This window comes from Oncorhynchus mykiss, chromosome 25 (assembly GCF_013265735.2).
Source record: "Oncorhynchus mykiss isolate Arlee chromosome 25, USDA_OmykA_1.1, whole genome shotgun sequence".
NCBI lineage: Eukaryota > Metazoa > Chordata > Actinopteri > Salmoniformes > Salmonidae > Oncorhynchus > Oncorhynchus mykiss.
The window spans coordinates 26,474,990-26,497,083 of record NC_048589.1 but is presented as its reverse complement, the minus strand read 5'-3'; the positions used below and the strand labels follow the sequence as shown (position 1 = coordinate 26,497,083).

At 43.7% G+C, this 22,094-nt stretch overlaps 1 protein-coding gene across 2 annotated transcripts in view; it reads right to left on the bottom strand.

Annotated features, from left to right (window-relative positions):
• The window catches only part of LOC110505710 (sprouty-related, EVH1 domain-containing protein 1), an 83,269-nt gene that overhangs the window by 23,300 nt on the left and 37,875 nt on the right, over positions 1–22,094 (bottom strand). For both annotated transcript variants that reach the window (XM_021585101.2, XM_021585100.2), the window contains 2 exons: positions 20,174–20,357; positions 1,794–1,962 (listed from right to left, as the gene is read on the bottom strand). In XM_021585101.2, coding sequence (XP_021440776.1) covers positions 1,794–1,962; positions 20,174–20,357 — 353 coding nt within the window. The remainder of the gene's footprint in view (positions 1–1,793; positions 1,963–20,173; positions 20,358–22,094) is intronic.

Here is a 22,094-nt window from a genome sequence, read left to right as displayed (position 1 = left end):
AGCCCATCTCCAAACAGGTTAGTCTAGCTTCAGCCCATCTCCAACCAGGTTAGTCTAGCTTCAGCTCATCTCCAACCAGGTTAGCCTAGCTTCAGCCCATCTCCAACCAGGTTAGCCTAGCTTCAGCCCATCTCCAACCAGGTTAGCCTAGCTTCAGCCCATCTCCAACCGGGTTAGCCTAGCTTCAGCTCTTCTCCAAACAGGTTAACCTGGATTCAGCTCATCTCCAACCAGGTTAACCTAACAGAGCCCAGCTCATCTCCAACCAGGTTAACCTAGCTTCAGCCCATCTCCAAACAGGTTAACCTAGCTTCAGCTCATCTCCAACCAGGTTAACCTAGCAGAGCCCATTTTATCTCCAACCAGGTTAGCCTAGCTTCAGCCCATCTCCAACCAGGTTAGTCTAGCTTCAGCTCATCTCCAACCAGGTTAGCCTAGCTTCAGCCCATCTCCAACCAGGTTAGCCTAGCTTCAGCCCATCTCCAACCAGGTTAGCCTAGCTTCAGCCCATCTCCAACCAGGTTAGCCTAGCTTCAGCCCATTTCCAACCGGGTTAGCCTAGCTTCAGCTCTTCTCCAAACGGGTTAACCTAGCTTCAGCTCATCTCCAACCAGGTTAACCTAACAGAGCCCAGCTAATCTCCAAACAGGTTAACCTAGCTTCAGCTCATCTCCAAACAGGTTAACCTAGCTTCAGCTAATCTCCAAACAGATGAACCTAGCTTCAGCTCATCTCCAAACAGGTTAACCTAGCTTCAGCTCATCTCCAAACAGGTTAACCTAGCTTCAGATCATCTCCAAACAGGTTAACCTAGCTTCAGCTCATCTCCAAGCAGGTTAACCTAGCTTCAGCTCATCTCCAAGCAGGTTAACCTAGCTTCAGCTCATCTCCAAGCAGGTTAACCTAGCTTCAGCTCATCTCCAAGCAGGTTAACCTAGCTTCAGCTCATCTCCAAACAGGTTAACCTAGCTTCAGCTCATCTCCAAACAGGTTAACCTAGCTTCAGCTCATCTCCAAGCAGGTTAACCTAGCTTCAGCTCATCTCCAAACAGGTTAACCTAGCTTCAGCTCATCTCCAAACAGGTTAACCTAGCAGAGCCCAGCTTATCTCCAAACAGGTTAACCTAGCCCAAACTCCACCTAGCCTATTCCCCAGAAAAATATTCCTGCAGCAACAGGATTGTAACATTTAGTGGATAATGTTGCTTGACCTGTAGTAAGGCAATTAGCTGACTAAAATTAGGCTACATGAAAAGTGAAATAATGTTGATATTACTGTTTCAGTGTATTTATGTAAATCACAAAGCTCATCTGCATTACCTGCGGTGCAGGAAAATTCTCAACAAAAGAGTTATCCTACATCTGTACCTTAAAGCCTGAACTCCAAATTCCAGACGACCCCTATCCTGACCTAAAGGTGTCCCTCAGCTTGTAGACCTATCCTCTGACTCGACTGTCTGGGCACGGGCTTGTCAGTCTGTACAGGAAGTGGTGCGCTTATGTCCTAGACAGCTGGCACAGATAAGATAGGAGAGCCAATCATAGGTGAATGAGCCGGGAGCATAGGAAGTCATCACAGCTAATCAACACTACACATCTACCACCAGAAGAACAGGCCAACCATTACATGTCACAGACATAGAACAACACACACACACACACAGAAACCAACACACAAATTACTATGAACACAGGCATAATGTCAGAGGCAAGAGAAGTCTACAAAAGCATATGCTCTGTGAGGTGAGACTGTACTGAGGTGGACTGAAGCTCAGGGGTCCTTCCTAACCCACCTTGGTTGATGTCCTCGATGGCCCTGCGGATCCCTCTATCAAAGGCCCTGGCGTCTGCAGGACTCTGGAAGGTCAGGCCAAACTTCTTGTCGTTGATCCTCCAATGGTGAAATATGGGGTTGACCTTGTTGTAGACCAGGTCCTTCTTTAGAATACACTCCAGAACAACCTGAACAGCGAGAGAGAGACATCTGCTAGTGACTTGAAGTTCACATTTTTCTACACTGACATTTGAGTCATTTACCAGACGGTCTTATCCAGAGAGACTTACAGGAGCAATTAGTGTTAAGGGCCTTGCTCAAGGGAACATACTTGCCCAACGATCTTAACCACTAGGCTACCTGGCCAGATGGTAAAACGTTGGTCCCATTACCTTAATGCAGAATAATTTGATACAGAACCACACAGCACAGAATCTAGTCTAGATTTCTCCAGAAGCAGCTAGAAAACCCCAAAATCAGCCTCTCACAAAAGCAAAGCCGTAGAAAGTAGAAATCCAACATGGTATAGGAGTGTAAAACCCTAAATGGAAACGTTGCTATTTACCCCTGTCTGAGGGAGCCTTTGAGGAACAGACATCTAACTGCCATCTTCCTCATCACCCTAAGCTGTTTAAATGTGTCCCGTTTATTTACAACACATAGCGTGTTGAGAAAAATTAAAAGCCCCAACCCTGGATAAATTGAAACACTCCAAATCCAACCAAATAACCCCTTTTCATCCCCTCTTCATTTGTAAAACAGATTACAATATAGTGTGGTTTTATTTTACAAATGATAAAGCTTGGAGGGTAAGAACAGTTTTGGAGCCAGGCACAGAAACTAAGTGTGAAAGAGAGAGAGATATTATTAATCAAGACTGTTGGGTGGCCTCCAGCCCCCCCCTCCAGCCCCCCCTCCAGCCACCCCTCCAGCCACCCCTCCAGCCACCCCTCCAGCCACCCCTCCAGCCACCCCTCTAGCCACCCCTCCAGCCACCCCTCTAGCCACCCCTCTAGCCACCCCTCTAGCCCTCCCTCCAGCCCTTCCTCTAGGCAGATTCAATGAAATTAGATATGGCCATTAGTCTTTAAGGCTTTGGCTTTGGGAGAACGTGCACGACGACGAGGGCTGGGTGAGTGAGAGGGTGCGCGCGCACGTTGGGTTGAATGCGGGCGGGAAGGGACGACGTTGTGTGGCAACTTGTGCATTCTGTTAGACGTTCATGTTTGAAACCGTTACTAGGGAGTTGTCTACATGGTAATCTGTGCTATACTGTCACCTTTATAACAAAACGGCAGTATTAGTAAATAAAAAAAGATTGGCAATAACATTTAATTGTCCCTGTGCAAAAATAACATAAGAGACCCGTAACACAAAACAACAGACTCAAGCCCCAATGGCATCCTGACGGTCAGTATATAAATCAGTCACCGTGTACACCTTTGTCTATGTTTGATAAGAGTGCATACGTGGCAGCTGAATGTGTGGGTTGGTGATATATCTGGTGTGTGACGGATCGCATGAGTAGTGCACCAAAACATCTATTACAAATAGGCCTATTAGCTGGAAATGCAGGTGTGTAGACAGACAGGAGTGTTTTGCTCACCCAGAGAAAGAGAGGAGTAAGGGTTAAACCCTTGTATTTACACAGAGCCTGTGGAGGAAAGGAGGGAGGGAGAGAGAGGCGGGAGGAGGTGTCCGCCTCTGGGGCTGATTGTGGGAGGCGAGACTGAGCGGAGCCGGAGTGGGTAAGGTGAGCAGCTTGCCTGGGAGAAGAGGAAGTATCGTCGTTGAGGAAGGATGCCACTCAACACCGCATTCATTCAAGTCAGGGAAATAGAGAGGTGGATCCACAGAAAGGTGGAGAGTGGAGACCAGAGAAGAGACCAGAGTAGAGACCAGAGAAGAGACCAGAGTAGAGACCAGAGTAGAGACCAGAGTAGAGACCAGAGTAGAGACCAGAGAGAGCGAGGGAGAAAGAAAATTCAGATGTAGGATCTTCATTTGAGCCAGTCTCCTACAGCAGGAAAAAAATCACACAGCAACAGGAAATGTGAATTGTGTGTGAACAATTTTGTAGCAGTACATTTTCAGTAAGGGAAAATCAAGTCAAATTTAAAAGTGGAAATTACAAACTGTAGAAGCCTTTTAAACCACAAATACACTAAGTTATCGTGCAACAGGGGGATCAAATTAAGAACCTATGTATGTAGGAGACAGAGGTGTGGCGAGAGAGGGATTGGTAAAGAGATAGAAGGAGAGAGAAGATGAATTGAATTCAGAGTGAGTCTTAATAGATTGGGGAGTTTGTAGTTGCACTCTGGCTTTTGTGACAGAGGGAGGACTGATTCCACTCTGAGATGTTATCAAGAGGACAGGACTGTTTCTCAGTATGAGAGCAGAGGACAAGCAGACACCAAACAGCAGACATAAATGCCACATACATTCATTCAGTTATCCATTTGATAATCTACCAAGCAGCAATGCTATATCTATAAACTAAATACAAAAACAACTTCCCATGCATATAGAATAACTGGGGCAGAGTCCACTTAGTTTGTACAATCTCTTATCTTTATTAATTTGTGTTAAGAACAAGTCTATAAAATCCTGAAGGAAATTAGTTGGTTCAATCTTTCTTAATCAATCCAATACAAAAGTAGCCTATTGGGCAGGCGACACAAATAAATAAGTACATCTAAGAAGGTTAGGTTAAATCTAGCAGTTGAGAAAGAAATGCCATATTAGAGAGAGTCAGAGAGCTTAGAGAGAGCTGTTATAATCTGAGAGCTGGTAATTCAGCAGCCAATTAAAGCTGTGCTCTTTGACAAAACACAGAAAACGAGTGAGAGGGGGAGAGAGAACAGAGATAGAAGGGGGGGTCAGAGAGAGCAGAGAGAGAACAGAGAGCGAGAGAGAACAGTGTGAACAGAGAGAGGAGAGTAAGAAAGCAGAGAGAGGAAGAACAGAGAGAAAACAGAGACTAAGAGAGCACACAGAGCAGAGAGAACCGAGCAGAGAGAACCGAGCAGAGAGCGCACAGAGCAGAGAGCGCACAGAGCAGAGAGCGCACAGTGTGAACAGAAAGAGCAGAATGTGAACAGAGAGCGCAGTGTGTGAACAGAGAGCGCAGTGTGTGAACAGAGAGCGCAGAGTGTGAACAGAGAGCGCAGAGTGTGAACAGAGAGCGCAGTGTGAACAGAGAGCGCAGTGTGAACAGAGAGCGCAGAGTGTGAACAGGGAGCGCAGAGTGTGAACAGGGAGCGCAGAGTGTGAACAGAGAGCGCAGAGTGTGAACAGAGAGCGCAGAGTGTGAACAGGGAGGGGAGTGTGAGAACAGGGAGAGTGTGAGAACAGAGAGAGCAGAGTGTGAACAGAGACAGCAGAGAATGTGAACAGAGAGAGCAGAGAGAGTGAACAGAGAGAGCAGAGAGAGTGAACAGAGAGAGCAGAGAGAGTGAACAGAGAGAGTGAACAGAGAGAGTGAACAGAGAGAGTGAACAGAGAGAGTGAACAGAGAGAGCAGAGAGAGTGAACAGAGAGAGCAGAGAGAGTGAACAGAGAGAGCAGAGAGAGTGAACAGAGAGAGCAGAGAGAGTGAACAGAGAGAGCAGAGAGAGTGAACAGAGAGAGCAGAGAGAGTGAACAGAGAGAGCAGAGAGAGTGAACAGAGAGAGCAGAGAGAGTGAACAGAGAGAGCAGAGAGAGTGAACAGAGAGAGCAGAGAGAGTGAACAGAGAGAGCAGAGAGAGTGAACAGAGAGAGCAGAGAGTGTGAACAGAGAGAGCAGAGAGTGTGAACAGAGAGAGCAGAGAGTGTGAACAGAGAGAGCAGAGAGAGAAAACAGAGATAGTGAGCGAACACACAGAGACAGCGAGAGAGGGGAGAGCGAGAACGGAAAGAGAACAGATAGAACGGAAAGAGAGAACTGAGTGGGAATATAGAGAGTGAGAAATACCGGAGTGAACAGAGAGAGAGTGAACAGAGAAAACAGAGAGAGTGAGCGAACACACAGAGACAGCGAGAGGGGAGAGCGAGAGGGGAGAGCGAGAACGGAGAGAACGAAAAGAGAGAACTGAGTGAGAATATAGAGCGAGAAAGAACCGAGAGAGCGCAAGCTAGGGAGAGACAAAGAACACAAAGAGAACAGCGCGAGAGAGAACAGAGCGAGAACAGAGAGTGGAGAGTAAGAGAACAGAGCGAGAGAGAGAGAACAGAGAGAGTGGAGAGTAAGAAAACAGAGGGGGAGAGCAGTGTGAACAGAGAGAGTGAACAGAGAGAGAAAGTGTGAAAAGAGAGTGTGAACAGAGAGAGTCTGAACAGAGAAAACAGAGAGAACAGCGAGAAAGCGGAGAGCGAGAGGGGAGAGCGAGAACGGAAAGAAAAAGGAGGGTAGAGAAGACAGACCACAGAGCAAGAACAGAGATGGAGAGAATGAGAACAGAGGGAGAAAGAGGGGAAGAACAGAGAGGTCAGAGAGTGAACAGAGAGAAAGTGAGAGAGAGAACAGTGGAAATAATTTCTTTCCTTCTTAATGCGTTTCAACCAATCAGTTGTGTTCATGACAAGGTAGGTGTGGTATACAGAACATTGCCCTATTCGGTAAAAGACCACGTCCATTTATGGCAAGAACAGCTCAAATAAGCAAAGAGACTATTACGTTAAGACATGAACGTCAGTCAATCCGAAAAATGTCAAGAACTTTGAAAGTTTCTTCAAGTGCAGTCGCAAAAACCATCAAGCACTACGATGAAACTGGCTCTCATGAGGACCACCAGAGGAAAGAAAGACCCAGAGTTACCTCTGCTGCAGAGGATACGTTCATTAGAGTTAACGGCACCTCAGATTTTAGCCCCAATAAATGTGAGTAACAGACACATCAACATCAACTGTTCAGAGGAGACTGTGAATCAGGCCTTCATGGTCGAATTGCTGCAAAGACACCAATACTAAAGGATACCAATAAGAAGACGAGACTTGCTTGGGCCAAGAAACACGAGCAATGGACATTAGACTGGTGGAAATCTGTCCTTTGGCCTGATGAGTCCAAATTTGAGATTTTCGGTTCCAACCGCCGTGTCTTTGTGAGATCAGGTGAACAGATGATCTCGGCATGTGTAGTTCCCACCGTGAAGCATGGAGGAGGAGGTGTGATGGTGTGGGGGTGCTTTACTGGTGACACGGTCTGTGATTTATTTAGAATTCAAGGCACACTTAACCAGCATGGCTACCACAGCATTTTGCAGCGATATGCCATCCCATCTGTTTTGCGCTAATGGGACTGTCACTTGTTTTTCAACAGGACAATGACCCAACATACCTCCACGCTGTGTAAGGACTATTTGACCAAGAAAGAGAGTGATGCAATGCTGCATTAGATGACCTCGCCTCCACAATCACCAGAACTCAACCCAATTGAGATGGTTTGGGATGAGTTGGACCGCAGAGTGAAGCAAAAGCAGCCAACAAATGCTCAGCATATATGAGAACTCCTTCAAGCCTGTATGAAAAGTATTCCAAGTGAAGCTGGTTGAGAGAATGCCAAGCATGTGCAAAGCTCTCATCAAGGCCAAGGGTGGGTACTTTCAAGAATATAAAATATATTTAGATTTGTTTAAAACTTTTTTTGGTTACTACAGGAATCAATGTGTTATTTCATAGTTTTGATGTCTTCACTGTTATTCTACAATGTAGAAAATAGTACGAAATTAAGAAAAACCTTTGATTAGGTGTGTCCAAACATTTGACTGGTACTGTACATAATCAAATACTAGTCTTAGAATCAACTTAAAGACTACCAGAACCCACTGGATTCTCCAATTACATTGAATTTACTACCAGACAAAATACAAACCCTCCATGCCAAAAAGGCCTATGGTGTTGATGGTATCCTGAATGAAATGATAAAATATACAGACCACAAATTCAATTGGCTAGAGTTACTCTTTCACATCATCCTTAGCTCTGGCATCTTCCCTAATATTTGGAACCAAGAACTGATCACCCCAATCCACAAAAGTGGGAGACAAATTTGACCTCAATAACTAACGTGAGACATGCGTCAACAGCAACCTTGGGAAAATCCTCTGCATTATCAATAAAAGCAGATGTACTGAAAACAATGTACAGGGAAAATGTAAAAATGGCTTTTTACCAAATTACTGTACGACAGACCATGTACTCACCCTAATTGACAAACAAACCAAAACAAAGGTGAAGTAGTCTCATGCTCTGTTGATTTCCAAAAAGCTTTTGACTCAAGTTGGCAGGAGGGTCTGCTATACAAATTGATGGAAAGTGGTGTTGGGGGAAAAACACACGACATTATAAAATCCATGTACACAAACAAGTGTGTGGTTAAAAATTGGCAATAAATACACATTTCTTTCCAAAGGGCCATGGGGTGAAACAGGGATGCAGCTTAAGCCCCAACCTCTTCAACATATATATCAACGAATTGGCGAGGACACTAGAACAGTCTGCAACACCCAGCCTCACCTTACTAAAATGTGAAGTCAAACGTCTGTTGGCTGATGATCTGGTGCTTCTGTCCCCACCCAAGGAGGACCGACAGCAGCACCTAGATCTTCTGCACAGATTCCGTCAGACCTGGGCCCTGACAGTAAATCTCAGTAACAGAAATAATGGTGTTTCAAAAAAGGTCCAGTTGCCAGGACCACAAATACAAAATGTATCTAGACACCGTTGCCATAGACCACAGAAAAAACGACATATACCTTGGCCTAAACATCAGCGCCACAGGTAACATCCACAAAGCTGTGAACAATCTGAGACAAGGCTAGAAGGGCCTTCTTTGCCATCAAAAGGAACATACAAAACCGACATATGAATTAGGATCTGGATAAAAACACTTGAATCAGTTATAGAACTCATTGCCCGTTATGGTTGAGGTCTAGGGTCCAAGAATTCATGGGACAAACAACAAATTGAGACGGCATGAAGAATTCTTCAAAAAATATGCTCTGTCTACAACGTAAAACACCAAATAATGCATGCAGAGCAGAACTAGGCCGATACCCGCTAATTATCCAAATCCAGAAAAGAGACGTTGAATTCTATAACCACCTAAAAGGAAGTGATTCCCAAAGCCATCCATAATGAAGCCATCACCTACAAAGAGATGAACCTGGGGCTCTGTTCAGAAACACAAACAGACCCCACAGAGCCTCAGGACAGCAACACAATTAGACCCAAACAAATCATGAGAAAACAAAAAGTTAATTACTTGACACATTGGAAAGAATTAACAAAGAAACTGAGCATACTAGAATGCTATTTGGCCCTAAAACAGAGATTACACAGTGGCAGAATACCTGAACACTGACTGACCCAAAATTAAGGAAATCTGACTATGTTCAGACTCAGTGAGCATAGCCTTGCTATTGAGAAAGGCCACTGTGGGCAGACCTGGCTCTCAAGAGAAGACAGGCTATGTGCACGCTGCCCACAAAATAAGGTGGAAACTGAGCTGCACTTCTTAACCTCCTGCCAAATGTATTAGAGACACATATTTCCATCAGATTACACAAAACCCACAAAGAATTAAAAAAAAAAAAAATCCACAGCTGAAGTTGGAAGTTTACATACATCTTAGCCTTAACATTTAAAATCAGTTTTTCCACAATTCCTGACATTTTATCGTAGTAAAAATTCCATCTTAGGTCAGTTAGGATCCCCACTTTATTTTAAGAATGTGAAATGTCAGAAGAATAGTAGAGAGAATTATTTATTTCTGATTTTATTTCATTCATCACATTCCTAGTGGGTCAGAAGTTTACATACACTCAATTAGTATTTGGTAGCATTGCCTTTAAATTGTTTAACTTGGCTCAAACATTTCGGGTAGCCTTGGCCAAAATTCACCCAACTTATTGTGCCATTCCTCCTGACAGAGCTGGTGTAACTGAGTCAGGTTTGTAGGCCTCCTTGCTCGCACACGCATTTTCAGTTCTGCCCACAAATTTTCTATAGGATTGAGTTAGGGCTTTGTGATGGCCACTCCAATACCTTGACTTTGTTGTCCTTAAGCCATTTTGCCACAACTTTGGAAGTATGCTTGGGGTCATTGTCCATTTGGAAGAACCATTTGCGACCAAGCTTCAACTTCCTGAATGATGTCATGAGATGTTGCTTCAATATATCCACATAGTTCTCCTGCCTCATGATGGCATCTATTTTGTGAAGTGCACCAGTCACTCCTGCAGCAAAGCACCCCCACAACATGATGCTGCCACCATCGTGCCTCACGGTTGGGATGGGTGTTCTTCAGCTTACAAGCCTCCCCCGTTTTCCTCCAAACATAACGATGGTCAATATGACCAAACATTCTATTTTTGTTTCATCAGACCAGAGGACATTTCTCCAAAAAGTACGATCTTTGTCCCCATGTGCAGGCGATTTTGGAACAGTGGCTTCTTCCTTGCTGAGCGGCCTTTCAGGATATGTCAATATAGGACTCGTTTTACTGTGGATATAGATCCTTTTGTACCGGTTTCCTCCAGCATCTTCACAAGGTCCTTTGCTGTTGTTCTGGGATTGATTTGCACAATTCGAACCAAAGTACGTTCATCTTTAGGAGACAGAACACGTCTCCTTCCTGAAGGTTATGACGGCTGCGTGGTCCCATGGTGTTTATACTTGTGTACTATTGCTTGTACAGATGAACGTGGTACCTTTAAGTGCTTGGAAATTGCACCGAAGGATGAACCAGACTTGTGGAGGTCTACAATTGTTTTTCTGAAGACTTGGCTGATTTCTCTTGATGTCAAGCAAAGAGGCACTGCGTTTGAAGGTAGGCCTTGAAATACATCCACAGGTACACCTCCGATTGACTCAAATGATGTCAATTAGCCTAACAGAAGCTTCTAAAGCTATGACATAATTTGCTGGAATTGTCCAAGCTGTTTAAAGGCACAGTCAACTTAGTGTATGTAAACTTCTGACCCACTGGAATTGTGATACAGTGAATTATAAGTGAAATAATAATCTGTAAAGAATTGTTGGAAAAAATACTTGCGTCATGCACAAAGTGGATGTCCTAACCGACTTGCCAAAACTATAGTTTGTTAACAAGGCATTTATGGAGTGGTTGAAAAACTAGTTTTAATGACTCCAACCTTAGTGTATGTAAACTTCCGACTTCAACTGTATCTATGGGGTGAAATACCACAGTGTGCCATCACAGCAGCAACATTTGTGACCAGTTGCCACAAGAAAAGGGCAACCAGTGAAGAACAAAAATTATAAAAACAAACCATATGTTTATTTACTATCCCTTTTTGTATTTTAACTATTTGCACATCGTTACAACACTGTATATAACCATTATGACATTTGACATCGTCACAGTGCCATGCGTTTTGTCACCAATGCCCCATATACTACCCACCACCTGTATGCTCTCATTGGCTGGACCTCGCTTCATATTTGTCGCCAAAACCACTGGCTCCAGGTCATCTACAAGTCTTTACTATGTAAAGCCCCATCTTATCTCAGCTCAATGGTCACCATACCAGCACCAACCCGTAGCACGCGCTCAAGCAGGTATATTTCACTGGTCATCCCAAAAGCCAACTGCTCCGTTGGTCGCCTTTCTTTCCAGTTCTCTGCTGCCAATGACTGAAGTTGGAGACTCATCTCCCTCACTAAATTTAAGCATCAGCTGTCAGAGCAACTTACCGATCATGGTACCTGTACACAGCCCATCTGTAAATTGCCCACCCAACTACCTCATCCCCATATTGTTATTTATTACTTGCTCCTTTGCACCCCAGTATTTCTACTTGCACATTCATCTTCCGCACATCTATTTCTCCAGTGTTTAAATGTAATTATTTTGCCACTATGGCCAATTTATTGCCTTACCTCCCTAATCTTACTACATTTGCACACAAAGTATATATAATTTTCTATTGTGTTATTGACTGTACGTTTGTTTATCCCATGTGTAACTCTGTTGTTGTTTGTGTCACACTGCTTTGCTTTATCTTGGCCAGGTCACAGTTGTAAATAAGAACATGTTCTCAACTGGCCTACCTGGTTAAATGAAGGTGAAATAAATGAAATAAAAATATTCAAAATCAAATAAAATTGTATTAGTCACAAGCGCTGAATACAACAGTAAATTCTTACTTACGAGCCTCTAACCAACAGTAGAGTTTCAAAAAATACAGATAAGAATAAGAGATAAAAGTATCAAGCAGCAGTAAAAACATATATACAGGGGGGTGCCGGTATAGAGTCAATGGGCGGGGGCACCGGTGACTATGCAAAAAAAAAAAAAAGTGACTATGCATAGATGACGACAGAGAGTGGCATTGGTGTGGAGATGGGAAGGTGGAGAAGGGAGGGGGGGCAATGCAAATAGTCAGGGTAGCATTTGACTAGATGTTCAAGAGTCTTATGGCTTGGGGGTTGAAGCTGTTTAGAAGCCTCTTGGACCTAGACTTGGCGCTACGGTACCGCTTGCTGTGTGGTAGCAGAGAGAACAGTCTGACCAGGGTGGCTGGAGTCTGACAATTTTTAGGGCCTTCCTCTGACACCGCCTGGTGTAGAGGTCCTGGATGGCCGGAAGCTTGGCCCCAGTGATGTACTGGGCCGTTCGCACTACCCTCTGCAGTGCCTTGCGGTCGGAGGCCGAGCAGTTGCCATACCAGGCAGTGATGCAACCAGCCAGGATGCTCTCGATGGTGCAGCTGTAGAAACTTTTGAGGATCTGAGGACCTTTTCGGTATCCTGAGGTCTTAGTCCTTAGTCCCCGTGTCTTTAGCTTATTGATGAGCTTTAAGGGCGCTATGGTGTTGAACTATAGTCAATGAATAGCATTCTCACATAGGTGTTCCTTTTGTCCAGGTGGGAAAGGGCAGTGTGGAGTGCAATAGAGACTGCATCCTCTGTGGATCTGTTGGGGCAATATGCAATTTGGAGTGGGTCTAGGGTTTCTGGGATGATGGTGTTGATTTGAGCCAACACCAGCCTTTCAAAGCACTTCATGGCTACAGACGTGAGTGCTACAGGTCGGCAGTCAGTTAGGCAGGTTACCTTAGTGTTCTTGGGCACAGGCACTATGGTGGTCTGCTTGAAACATGTTGCTATTACAGACTCGGACAGGGAGAGGTTAAAAATGTCAGTGAAGACACTTGCCAGTTAGTAAGTGCATGCTCGCAGTACACGTCCTGGTAATCCGTCTGGCCCTGCGGCCTTGTGAATGTTGACCTGTTTAAAGGTCTTACTCACATCGGCTGCGGAGAGCGTGAACATACAGTCTTCCGGAACAGCTGGTGCTCTCATGCATGTTTCAGTGTTACTTGCCTCCAAGCGAGCATAGAAGTAGTTTAGCTCGTCCGGGAGGATATTCTTTTGGGACGTTGAGTGTAATGTTTACGGTTAATTTTATATTGTTTATTTCACTTTTGTTCATTATCCATTTTACTTGCTTTGGCAATGTAAACATATGTTTCCAATGCCAATAAAGCCCTTTGAATTTAATTGAGAACAGAGCGCGCAAGTAAACACACACACACACACAGAGACAGACAGAGACAGAGACAGAGACAGAGAGAGAAAAAAAACAGAGAGAGGACTGAGCGAGAGAACAGAGCGAGAAGTCCCATTGGTGGCAATATCAGGAGCCAGCTGACTCATCAGTACACTCTGTGCCGCATCATTGCGCTTATAGGCAGATCCCCCCCCCCCAAACATTGCAGTCACCACCTCATCTCTCTCAATCTCTCCCTCACTTTCTCTTTTTCAGTCTCTATTTTGTCACCCTCCATTTCTTACAGTTTGACTGGCGATCTTTTTTTCCTCCTCTCCATCTCCTTCCCTTGTTCCCATTGTCTCTCTAGTAAAATGGTGGTTTGGACCTCCTGCTTTAACAAGCCCCTGGGGTGGGTGACATCACCAGAATCATGCTCTATATAGCACGGTGGCCCAGGCTCAGAATAGACAGTTATAATCGAAGTGTCTTAGCAGGCACGAGCCACTTATCTACGATACTTAAGAGTCACCTATTAATTATTGTCAAAGGAAATGGTCATCAATCTAATTGTTTAATATGAATAAAGAGACGCAAGGGCTTCACAGTTTCAGGATGAGAGCATAGGAATATGACTAGAAGCTCAGCGCACCAATAAGTTCTGTCCTTCATTCCCTTTTTCCTCTCTTTTTAGTTTGACTTCCTACATCCCTCATCCCATATTCCCCTCTCCTGAGCGGTCTGCCCATCTCTTCTCTCCAATGATGTCAGCATGCACCACACAATCACGCAGCCCGCTCCTATTTACAGATACCTTCCCTGCGCAGAGGAGGTAAGCCAAACAGCCACTTCCTGTGTGACAGTGTATGTGTGTGTGACTGTGTGTGTAAGGCGTAGGTTGATGGTGATCTCATCCCACGACCCCCTCTGTGTGGAATGTGTCACAGGCTGAGTTAGTGCATAGTACATTGCGAACATGCTTGCTCTCCATTGTGACAGATGAGTGTGTGTGGTGTGTATGAGGCCCTCAGAGTGAGTGTGAGGTGCTTTAGGTTTGTGTGACTCCCTGAGTGGGAGGTTTGTAAAGTTTTATACGATTCTTAGGCTACATGTCATTAGGCTGGGCGTTATGGGCTGGGCGACATATTTCCCACATTATTAACGGTATTTGATGTTTTTGAATAATAAAAGTTCTACATTTGCTTTACGAGCAGTGCATGACTCTAGGGTGGCAACACATGAAATACCAGTCAAAAGTTTGGACACCAACTCATTCAAGGGTTTTTCATTATTTTTACTATTTTCTACATTTGAGTATAATAGTGAAGACAACAAAACTATAAAATAACACATATGGAATCATGTAGTAACCAAAGAAAGTGATAAACAAATCAAAATATATTTTATATTTGACATTCTTCAAAATAGCCACCCTTTGCCTTGAAGACAGCTTGGCAGTCTCTCAACCAGCTTCATGAGGTAGTCACCTGGAATGCACTTCAAATAACAGGTGTGCCTGATTAAAATGTACATTTGTGGAATTTCTTTCCTTCTTAATGCGCTTGAGCCAATCAGTTGTGTTGTGACAAGGTAGCGGTGGTATACAGAAGTGCTATCGCAAAAAACATCAAGCGCTGTGATGAAACTGGCTCTCATGAGTACTGCCACAGGAAAGGAAGACTCTTCAAAGCCGCCACCCTTTGCCTTAATGCCAAGAGTGTGCAAAGCTGTCATCATCTCAACCAGCTTCACCTGGAATGCTTGTCCAGCAGCCTTGAAGGAGTTCCCACAAATGCTGAGCATTTGTTTTCTGCTTTTCCTTCACTCCGTGATCCAACTCATCCCAAACCATCTCAATTGGGTTGAGGTCGGGTGATTGGGGAGGTCAGGTCATCTGATGCAGCACTCCATCACTCTCGTTCTTGGTCAAATAGCCCTTACACAGCCTGGAGGTGTGTTGGGTCATTGTCCTGTTGAAAAACAAATTATAGTCCCACTAAGCGCATAACAGATTGGATGTCGTATCACTGCAGAATGCTGTGGTAGCCATGCTGGTTGAATATACCTTGAATTCTAAATAAATCCCAGTGTCATCAGAAAATCCCCCCCACACCACCTCCTCCATGCCTCAAGGTGGGAACCACACATGCAGAGATCATCCGTTCACCTACTCTGCGTCCCACAATGACAGGGCAATTGGAACCAAAAATCTCAAATTTGGACTCATCAGACCAAAAGGACAGATTTCCACCGGTCTAATGTCCACTGCTCGTGTTTCTTGGCTCAATAAAGTATCTTCTTATTGGTGACCTTTAGTAGTGTTTTCATTGCAGTAATTCGACCACGAAGGCCTGATTCACGCAGTCTCCTCAGAACAGTTGATGTTGAGACGTGTCTGTTACTTGAACTCTGTTAAGCATTTATTTGGGCTGCAACATCTGAGGCTGGTAACTCTAATGAACTTATCCTCTGCAGCTGGTTTTCTTTCCTGTTTCGCACAAAACTACTCAAAACGAAGTCCGAAGGGTTTTTTACTTTTCCCGAAATAGTCACATTACGTCACAAACCCTGCTGCTGTGGTAATTCTTCAAAGAGAGGATGCCGTATTGAGATAAATTATGTAGCCTAAGCTACTGATAACAGGCCTTTTACAAGACAAAATTATGAGAGGAGCATTTGATTATTATTAAAAAGAGATTGAGTCCAGACAGGCTACTTTAAGAAACTTCCTGAATGGACATATACAGTGCATTCGGAAAGTATTCAGACACTTTCCCTTCTTAAGCAAAAAAAACAAACAGAATACCCTTATTTACATAGGTATTCAAACCCTTTGATATGAGACTCAAAAACTAACCTCAGATGCATCCTGCTTCCAAAGATCATCCTTGAGATGTTTCCACCAGTGGTAAATTCAATTGAATGGATACGATTTGGAAAGGCATACACCTGTCTTTATAAGGTCCCATAGTTGACAGTGCATGTCAGAGTAAAAACCATGCCATGAGGTTGAAGGAATTTTCCGTAGAGCTCCGAGATAGGACTGTGACGAGACACAGATCTGGGGAAAGGTAGCAAAAAATGTCTGCAGCATTGAGGGTCCCCAAGAACACAGTGGCCTTCTGCCCGGCCAAACTGAGCAATCGAGGGAGAAGGGTCTTGGCGAGGGAGGTGACCAAGAACCCGATGGTCACTCTGACAGAGCTCCAGAGATCCACTGTGGAGATGGGAAAACCTTACAGAAGGACAACTATCTCTGTAGCACTCCACCAATCAGGCCTTTATGGTATAGTGGCCAGACAGAAGTCACTTCTCAGTAAAAGGCACGGCAGCCTGCTTGGAGTTTGCCAAAAGGCACCTGAAGACTCTCAGACCATAAGAAACAAGATTCTCTGGTCTAGTGAAACCAAAATTGAACCTTTTGGCCTGAATGCCAAGCGTCACATCTGGAAGAAACCTGGCACCATCCCTACGGTGAAGCATGATGGTGGCTGCATCATGCTGTGGGGATGTTTTTCAGCGGCAGGGACTGGGATACAAATCAGGATCGAGGGAAAGATGAACAGAGCAAAGTACAGCGAGATGTTGGATGAAAACCTGCTCAGGACCTCAGACTGGGGCAAAGGATCACTTTCCAACAGGACAACGACCCTAAACACACAGCCAAGACAATGTAAGAGTGGCTTTGGGACAAGTCTCTGAATGTCCTTGAGTGGCCCAGCCAGAGCACAGACTTGAAGCCGATATAACATCTCTGAAGAGACCTGAAAATAGCTGTGCAGTGACGCTACCCATCCAAACTGATTGAGCTTAAGAGGATCTGCAGAGAAGAATGGGAGAAACTCCCCAGATACAGGTGTGCCAAGCTTGTAGCGTCACACCCAAGAAAACTCGAGGCTGTAATCGCTGCCAAAGGTGATTCAATAAAATACTGAGTAAAGGGTCTGAATACTGAAATGTGACCGACCGGCTCTAAATCGGTTTTCTGCAGCAAAATTTTAAAGTGTGTTTTTCACATTACACAAAAGAGCCTCAAAAGCTACAAAATTATATATTACACACTACAGTTGAGGAACAATTTGAAAGTAATTATGCTTTTAAAGTTGATAAACTTGTAAACTCACTTGAAATTAGCCTTCTGAATGTTTTGGTACTACTGCTGGAGAGTCCTTTGTCTACACCTATTCAGCATCGTTGACACCCTCTTAAGCTTCAGCCCCACCCATCTCTTTAAGGATTGATCCGGGTGTTCTGTATGAACAACAGCAGTCAAGCACCCAAAGCTAACTTGCTAGCTACTTCCAGACAAATGAGTTAACAACTCACTGAACATTACTCGCCCTAGCAGAGCGGGTTAGGCTGTTATGTTATCCAGAGCATTGGTGACTAAAGGTGCTGTCAGATTGTCCGGCTGTAAATTCAGAGCGCTTCGCACTCAGAGCGTTCAGAGTGCACACTGGACGCTCTGGCCGATGAATAGGGTTGATCCGACCTCACAACGGCAGTCAAGCACACAAGTTAACGTGCTAACATTGGCTAGCTACAAATGAGAGAACACCCCACTCCGACCATTTTACTCGCCTTAGCAGAGCTGGTTAGGCTATTTCCATGGTATTCAGAGCGTTCGTGCCTGTAACTGTGCTGCTGGCAACAATTTAATTCCGCTTTTATGCCGACGACACCGGCCATATTCAACAGGTGTTGAGCGTTCATAAATTCATCATCATTTATTCTGCGCTCTGGCACACTCAGATGAGAGTGCTCTGAAATCTGAGTAGATGGTCAGACTGGATTTACAAAATGCACCCAAAATGGTTACTTGCATAGTGGAGTCTTTTGTTAAAGACATGTAACGGTAACTAACGCACTTTTGTACATTGCGCTATTCCATACAATTGACCTTATTTTAGCACCCAAAAAACGTAATACTTCCAGGTCAACTGTAATATGAATAACATTGTAAAGTACAATTTCTCCCCTTTCCAGCAAAATCAATGACAAGACTTTCATGCTGCCCGTCTCTGCATGATTGAAGAAGGCAATGAGCTCAGTCGGGTATTTAAAAAAATGGTGGATGGGGAAGTGAAACATATTGTGTGCTAGTGAACGGGGGAGATATGTTGTGTGGGGAAACAGCTTTCTTCACCCGATCTGTCCAACTTATCACATCTAAAATGTAAATAAAACACCATAAAGAGTTTATATAATGTGTCATTACATACCTACTTGAAGGTTTGCGTCGAATTTGAATCAGGTTTTTAGGGCAGCGCTAAAGTTTTTAGAAGTAAACAGCAGCTGTCGCAGCTTTTGAGAGTCATGCAGAGATGATGCAAAAAAATAATGGATTCAGTTGTACAAATGACTAGGTAACCCCTTTACCCTGAGCCTTTCTTGTTTTTAATCTGCAACAGAAGGGCTACCCCTGGTGGAAAGAGACTGTACGGCACAAAATGAGATACAAATGCGTCACAACGTACCGTGCGTCAGAGGGGTCAGTTTTGTCAACACTGAATCGAAACTTAGTTCACACCCCGGATTTTGATGCCAACACAGTAGCTACAGTCCCATTAGGTTTCATTGTAGCCTCGTTTGAATGCTGCGGATGCGCAAATTTGTATGGAATGCGGTTAGTCACCGTCAGCTAGCTAGGTAAACAATGAACAATAATCCCAACTCATGACGTTACTAACCTGCATGAATCTGCAGGTAGCTAACCAACCAGGTTCAATGTTAGCTAGCTAACAGACTATAGCTAGCCAAGCAAATTGCTCTTAGATACAAATAATAAGATCATACACGTAACGTTAGCTAGCCAGCCAGCCAGCGTATGCTAGCTAGCTAACAGTATACTTTAACTTGAAATGAAACCACTTTGTCAAAATTAGAAACGTGCAATATCTGAAAAATGTAGCTGGCTAGACTATCTTACCCGTCCATATACATCATTCATGGATAGACGCGTCTCCTGTCGGGATGCCATGGCTGCCCTTAGTTTGAAGATGTAATCCGGAAACAGGTGTTTTCTCCATCTCCTTAGCTATCACTCAAATTCCACGGATTTAAATAAATAAAGAGTCCTCCAGGAAGTGGAGCAACACTTATGCAGCTTTACTACACAATATATATATATTTTTAAATCTGCGTTAGACAGGATTACCTAGACATACTGAACAACTCAAATAGACAGAAGCATGCTATATGGCAGACCATTCCAAACTCATCTCTCGGCATGTCCAGCCCACTCATTCTCACCGAATCCCGGCTTGAGTGATGGTTGTCGTCTTTTCTGCGGCTAAACCAACTAGACTCGTAATTTAACCATTTTATTCGTATTTATAGAAGGCATACAAGTTTGTTAATGAGGCACATTAAAGTTCACATGTTCGAGAAAGCATTTCTGCCAAAAAAAACATAAAAAATTTGATTAAAAATAAGTTTACGTTCAAACGGCTCTCCTGTGAAGTAGTAATGGGTAAGAAATGTGATATTTCAGTTTTTATTTTTAATACATGTTGCAAAAATTTCAAAAAACATGTTTGCTTTGTCATTATGGGGTATTATGTATAGATTGGTACGGTTGTAATGTAACAAAATGGGTCTGAATACTTATAGCCTATAGTGCTCTTCACCCCTGCACATTATCAGTTGGAAAGAGACGTTTAACGTTTAATAGACAGACTAAGTTAGCAAAACAATGGCTTATAATCATTAGTAAAATGCTCCCATTATTAGGTAAAGTTTATCTACATTAAAATAATGTCAACAAAAACGTAAATAAATCCTAAAATGAATGCAGGCCTATTTTAACAGTTCTGACAGTTATTTTTTTAGCTTAATAAGGAGAATTGCACTCAGTGTGTGTGTGTGTGTGTGTGTGCGTGGAAAGCGAGGTGAACCCTTACCGATTTGTCTTTGAGCCGCTCCCCCTTGATGAGGAAGTCTGCTGTGGTGCTGCTGTCACTGTCCGGTGTCCGGCTGACTTTGTAGACGGTGACGCAGCTGAGGCCCCCAGCTCCCAGAGGCAGCCACCCACCACTGGAGTCATCCCGAGTCATGACCACTGCTCTCACACGCGCATAACTGTCACTGAACAGAAAGAGAGAGAAAGGGAAAGACATGATTAGGGTGGGACTGTAACAAGACCATGGCATCAACTACCTCTGCATATAGAGAGAACACATACTATGACAACACAACCATGTCGCCTCACGGGTACAGGGCTGCCATTGCACAGACAAAAAATGGTTAGGCATAATGACCGCAACACGGCCACTGCTTGAACACATGCATGACTTGTCACGAAAGGATATGTTATGGCTGTCCTGTAAGGATCCAAATGTGTCAGATCAGCTTCTCAATAAATAACTTCAGCCAGATCTGTCTCAACTGCAGTGGGGGAAGGAGGGAACTGGTGGGGGTTGACAGCTCACACCCTGTTGTAAATCAAGGTCAAGAACTTTCAGCCATTTCCCTCTGCAAATTCACACAAGAATGTGCCTTTGTTTCACAGACATATCCCGCCGAAACCCTAATATGTTCTAAAGCAAATACCGGAACAATATTTCTAACATAAAACGTGGGGAATGGGCAGAGGTTACCTCGGTGTGGTTGTTACTTTGTGATGTCATAAAAATGTTTTAAAAGGAAACTAACTTGAAAGGTATACACAATGTGTGAAGTATCCATCTGATGCGTTGTGCATGAAAGTCATTTTGTTAAAGAGAGGGACGTGATTTTAGAAACTATAAGAGGAAATTATTTCTATAACTTTGTACCGCCCCTGAGATCAGAGAGCATGTCAGCCTCATTAACTGCCTCTTTTGAACGAACTGTATAAAACAATGGGTTAATAATTAACATATCAGACCAGCTCACGTCCAAAGTGGTTCAAACTCTGAAATTTCAACAAAAGGTAGAGAGAGACCTTTAGAGTTGAATTCAGGAGATGGTAACTCTTTAAAGAACCGCTCTCATGGTGCATCAATTCCTAATGAGTTAATTGTTACATGATTCATTTAAAATTGGATAACAATTAAACAGTTAGTTGATTAGATAAATAACAGTCATCAGATTAATGAAAGTAAATTCACAACACACACCATAACCAACCGTAATGTGACTCACAAATGTCAGTAAGAGTGAGAGAGAAAGAGAGAGAGGTTAACAGAAAGATAATTGGGGATGTAAGAGAAACAGTCATTAGAAATGACAGGTAATAAAATACAAGTGGCAGGAGGGCCTGAGAACCCAACACATCCCAAAAAACCTAGAACAATTGTTTACTACCTCCATATCCCAATTGGACCTCATGAGATGTCACTGACCGATGTAGGGCCCTATAAATTAAGTACTATTTTTGGCCCGATTCCGCTTTTCCCCCAAATTCCATTTCCTCTGTTAGTTTTTCCAGGTTTCTAGTTCAGCTTAACTCTCAAAATCACATGGTTTGGTCATCATGACCAAACCGACTCAGAGCATGCATCCAAGCTCGCATGTGGATTATGTCTAACCCCACTAGACGTGTTCATGAAACGCAGGTTAAAATACCAAAAACAACTGTGAACCAAATACACTGAACAAAAATATAAAACGCAACATGTAACGTTTTGGTTTCATGAGCTGAAATACAAGAGCCCAGAAATGTTGCACAAGCACAAAAAGCTTACATCCAAGTCAGTGAGCATTTCTCCTTTGCCAAGATAATCCATCCACCTGACAGGTGTGGCATATCAAGAAGCTGATTAAACCACATGATCATTACACAGGTTCACCTTGTGCTGGGAACAAAAGACCATTCTAAAATGTGCTATTTTGTCACACAAC